Genomic DNA, 5,134 nt, shown 5'->3' on the forward strand with positions numbered 1-5,134 from the left:
AGCTTAATTCCACGGTAATTAGTACAACTCTGAACATCCCCCTTGTTCTTGAAGATTGGTACTAATATACTCCGTCTCCATTCTTCTGGCATCTTGTTTGCCCAAAAAATGAGATTGAAAAGCCTGGTTAGCCATACTATCGCTATGTCCCCGAGACCTTTCCACAACTCAATGGGGATACAATCCGGGCCCATCGCCTTGCCTCCCTTCATCCTTTTTAAAGCCTCCTTGACCTCAGACTCCTGGATTCGACGCACAAAACGCATGCTGGTCTCATCAAAAGAGTCGTCCAGTTCAATGGTAGAGCTTTCATTCTTCCCATTGAACAGCTTGTCGAAGTACTCCCGCCATCTATGCTTAATCTCCTCATCCTTCACCAAGAGTTGGCCTGCTCCGTCCTTGATGCATTTGACTTGGCCAATATCCCTCGTCTTCCTCTCTCGGATCTTGGCCATCTTATAGATGTCCCTTTCGCCTTCCTTCGTGCCTAACCGTTGGTAGAGGTCCTCATACGCCCGACCCCTTGCTTCACCAACAGCTCGCTTTGCGGCCTTCTTCGCCATCTTGTACTTCTCTATGTTGTGTGCACTCCTATCCAGGTATAGGCGTCTAAAGCAATCTTTCTTCTCTTTAATCGCCTTCTGGACATCATCATTCCACCACCAGGTATCCTTATCTTCGCTTCTCCTTCCCCTGGACACTCCAAACTCCTCTGAGGCCACCTTACGAATGCAAGTCGCCATCTTCATCCACACATTGTCCGCATCCCCTCCTTCCTCCCAAGGGCCCTCCTTAATGACCCTCTCCTTGAACGCCTGAGCTACCTCCCCCTTGAGCTTCCACCACTTCGTTCTAGCGACTTTAGCCCGCTTATCCCGCTGGACACGAATCCGAAAGCGGAAGTCAGCAACCACCAGCTTATGCTGGGGTACAACACTCTCTCCAGGTATCACCTTACAGTCTAGGCACGCACGCCTATGTTCCCTTCTCGAGAGGATGAAATCAATCTGGCTAGAGTGTTAGCCACTACTAAAAGTCACCAGATGTGATTCTCTCTTTCTAAAGAGGGTGTTGGCTACAATCATGTTGTAGGCTAGAGCAAAGCTTAAGACATCTTCTCCTTCTTGATTCCTGATGCCATAGCCAAAGCCCCCATGCGCCCCTTCAAAACCTGTGTTAGATGTACCCACGTGGCCATTGAGGTCTCCTCCTATGAAGAGCTTCTCACCAATCGGTACACTCCTAACCATGTCTTCCAGGCCTTCCCAGAACTCCCTCTTGGTGTTCTCATTGTGGCCTACTTGCGGGGCATACGCGCTGATAACATTGAGAACCAAGTCCTCAACTACCAGCTTGACCAGGATAATCCGGTCCCCACGTCTCTTGACGTCTACCACTCCATACTTGAGGCTCTTGTTGATCAAGATGCCTACGCCATTTCTGTTTGCAGCCGTCCCCGTGTACCATAGCTTGAAGCCGGTATCCTCCACCTCCTTCGCCTTCTGTCCTCTCCATTTGGTTTCTTGGACGCAAAGGATATCAACACCTCTCCTCACCGCTGCATCAACTAGCTCCCGAAGCTTCCCTGTCAGAGACCCTACGTTCCAGCTACCTAAGCGAATCCTCCTAGGCTCAGCTAGCTTCCTTACCCTTCGCACTCGTCGAGTCAAATGCGAAGACCCTTGCTCATTTTCCACTACATCCGGGCGCCGATGTAGCGCGCCACTAAGGATGCGACGACCCGATCCTCGCTCACTTGCCACCGTATCCGGATCAAGATACGGCGCGCCACCTGGGGGGTGACGGCCCGGCCCTTGCCCATTTTCCACCACACCCGGGTTCCGATGTGGCGCGTCGCTGAGAGGGTTACGCCCCAACGAAAATCTTTTGGGTTTCATCTCCATAAGAGTGGCTGAGTTTTTACGTTGGCTCGCCAAGCCTATCACAACCCTCCTTTACCCGGGCTTGGGACCGGCTATGTTGAGACAACATAGGCGGAGTTACCCCCAACTCTCAAAACCAGGCGGAATTCAACCCTCCCCTTCCTGTTGACCGGTTTTGACATGTTGACTAGGTGAACAGTAACAAAAAAATCAAAAAATATTTTGGCTTTTCCAATGGGTGAACAGTAAGTTCGAAAAAAAGTTGGAAAAAAGCGAATTATTTTTGCATGGACGATTTTTCAACGCGTGATGTCTGACAATTTTCAGCTTGTTTGGACATTTCAGTTCTCTCAATAAAAAAATATATCAGCCCGAACAGTACACGACTGTTAACTGTTTCATGCAAATATAATTCAGAAATTTTTGTTTTCTTAATTTTTTCCTGAAATTTACTGTTCACCCGGACAAAAAATCAACATTTTTAAAAATCAATTTTCTTTTTTAAATTTTTTTATTTAGAACTTTTTAAAATTTTACTTTTCAACCCGTGAAAAAATGATTTTTTTTAAATTTTTTATTTCTTTTGGATTTACTGTTCACCCAGTCAACAGGTCAAAACCAGTCAACGGGGAGGGGAGGGTTGAATTCCGCCTGGTTTTGAGAGTTGGGGTGTAAACTAGATGGTATTGGAGTTGGGGGTTGTATATTAGACTAGGGCTAGAGTTGAGGGGTGTAATATGCACTTCTCTCTAGAAAAAAATATATCAAGGTGTAGGTTGTTCTCGAGTAGTTTCTTCTGATTGAAGTTTGGAATGTCCCAGTTGACACTCCCATTTGCCTTATTGTTCAGTTAAAACTTGCTGCATTTCTTGTAGTCTATTAACTCCTAAAATATTTATTAACTCTATTATATTTCAGTTCTCTATTTTGATCTATTCTTGAATTTTTATGTGGCAGAGAAGTTGCCACTGTAGAGAGGCCCTCTAAGAACACCTGCCTCGCTCAGCCTCAGCCTCTACCTCCTTGGCTATATCTGGACCTTATGTTTGTGCAGATCTCCTGGACAGCCTGCTTCATGAAATCATTGCTCTCTTTAACTCATTCCGTGACTTCCTTGCTTTCGCTGGCACTTGCCGCTCTTGGCGCGCTGCAGTCTCTACCTTTCCCTCTGTGTATACATTCGGCTTCCCGCCATTCCACTTGAAACCAGACGGTCCTTATGTTCGTCCACATAGCAGCGGTATCAAGCCCATCCTTTTGTCTAATTGCAAATGGCAGCTCAGCGATCCCAGCAAGAAAAACTTATCCCTTGTGTGTTCAGTGTCTGAAAATAATCCAAATACAATGCACTATTTGGGTTGCTCATATGGGTATCTTATCTTCTCCTACGAGGAGCACTGCCTCCTTGTCAATGTGTACACTGGTACCAAGGTGAAGCCCCCCAAACTCCCACCCAACAACAGACTTGGGTACTTATGTGGCATAGGCATCCTTACAGCTCCATTAAATTCACCCAACTCTCGCCTCCTCCTTTGCTCGAAAGCTTCCATGTTTGAGTGGCAGGTTGGAACAAACTCCTGGTCAGAGCACCCTCTTGCTCTTGATCGTGAAAACATCTATCAGATTGTGTTCTTCAGAGGTGATATCTTTGTCATAGATGGTCTTATGAGGCTCCACACTATACACTTGACGCCTCAGTTCAGCATGCAAGAAGTTGCAATTAAATTGGAGTTTGCGCCTCTTCATCCATGGTTAGTGGTCTGTGGTGACATGCTTCTCATGGTTGACCAACTGTTAAGCTATGGCGAATTGAATGGCTCAGTTGACACAACCATTAAGGTCTTCCGCCTCGACTTTTCTGTTGAACCAGCTGAGTGGGTGAAGCTGGAGAAGCTGGAAAATCATGCTCTGTTTGTTAGCGTCGATAGGAGGAATCCTACATTTTCTTGCATGAGCCCGGAAAGATGGGGAGGAAAGAGTAACTGCATTTATTTTGCCAGGCTATCTGAAGGTCCTGATGAAACTTGGTCTGCCGTCGATCTTGGTCAGCCAGTGCTAAAAGACATAGTTTTCCCCATCTACTATGGTATGGTGCTCCCTCCTGACTGCAGCCTACTAAGTAGCCTATGGGTGTTCCCCAATTTAATTTATGGTTCTGGCTAGTAATCCCGTTGCAGGATTATTGTCTAGTTTGCACAAGACCTGATCCGGCATTTATTTCAGTTAGCAACTGGTTCTGTAACTCTAATGGTTTCCTGTCTTTGGGACCAATGTTTTGTGTTCAAGTACAATTGACCCGCATTGACATTGTGTTGACACTCCTGGTTGTATTGTGGTGAACAATGGGGTTGCATTTGTCATCCGTTTGTGTCGGTAGATGCAGCAGTAGAATGGTTACATGGGTTGCAACTACCTGCTGATAAATGAGACATACTGTCAGGTATAACTTGGGTACTATGTTGGTGCTTTAAAACGTCACCTTGGATCAATGTCTTTTCTTGCGGGATTGGGCCGTTCATTGATGAACTGAATGTGTGAATGTACCAGATGGTTTTTGTTGGTAATCTTCTGATGGAGCAGGAGAAAGATTGTTTGCTTATTCTGGAGTAAATAGCATAAAACTACTACTTTACAGGCTAGGGTTCCAAAAAACTACCGGTTTCAAATTTTTCGCTGATAACTACCAACTCAGGGGTCGGCTGTTTCAAAAAACCCTAAATGTCCATTGCTTAAAAATTAAACTTGTTTATGACAGGTCGGGCCCGCATCTAAACATTCCGTCTATTTGACCGTGTGTTTGACCGTTAACTGATATGCAGGGCCCACATGTCAGTGCCTGAAAAAGCAATCGGGTCCCTGGAAGTTTTCTGAAAAAGCAATCGAGTCCCTGGAAGTTTTCAAAAAAAGCAATCAGCTCCCTAGATCCAGAGGAGGCGCACCCACCATGGCAGGAGCTCGATCTCGAGCGCTCTGCCTCTGGCCGGCGAGCCGCGCCCACAGCGGCGGAATCCACGCCGTGCACCACCTGAGGCCGGCGAGCCGCACCCGCAGCGGCCGCCATGCCGGGCATCACCTGCAGCGGCGAGCCGCGCCCGCAACGGCCGCCATGCCGTGCCTCACCTGCGCCGCGGCCACGCCATGACTCTCAGCTCCTGTGCCTCGCCTGGGGCCGCCGCCACGCCATGACCCGCGGACGAGGCCGGCCTCGTCACCACCAGGAGCTCCGGCTCGGGGGGGAGGGTCGCCGGCTC

General features: G+C 47.7%; 1 protein-coding gene across 1 annotated transcript; it reads left to right on the forward strand.

Annotated features, from left to right (window-relative positions):
* The first annotated feature begins 2,117 nt into the window (after window positions 1-2,117).
* Window positions 2,118-4,243, forward strand: LOC119283882. Its single transcript, XM_037563243.1, has 2 exons — window positions 2,118-2,121; window positions 2,872-4,243. The coding sequence occupies exons 1-2, from the start codon at window positions 2,118-2,120 to the stop codon at window positions 4,044-4,046; spliced, it is 1,179 nt and encodes a 392-aa protein (XP_037419140.1). The 3' UTR covers window positions 4,047-4,243.
* The last annotated feature ends 891 nt before the right edge of the window (window positions 4,244-5,134 follow it).

Source organism: Triticum dicoccoides, chromosome 4A (assembly GCF_002162155.2).
Source record: "Triticum dicoccoides isolate Atlit2015 ecotype Zavitan chromosome 4A, WEW_v2.0, whole genome shotgun sequence".
Lineage (NCBI taxonomy): Eukaryota > Viridiplantae > Streptophyta > Magnoliopsida > Poales > Poaceae > Triticum > Triticum dicoccoides.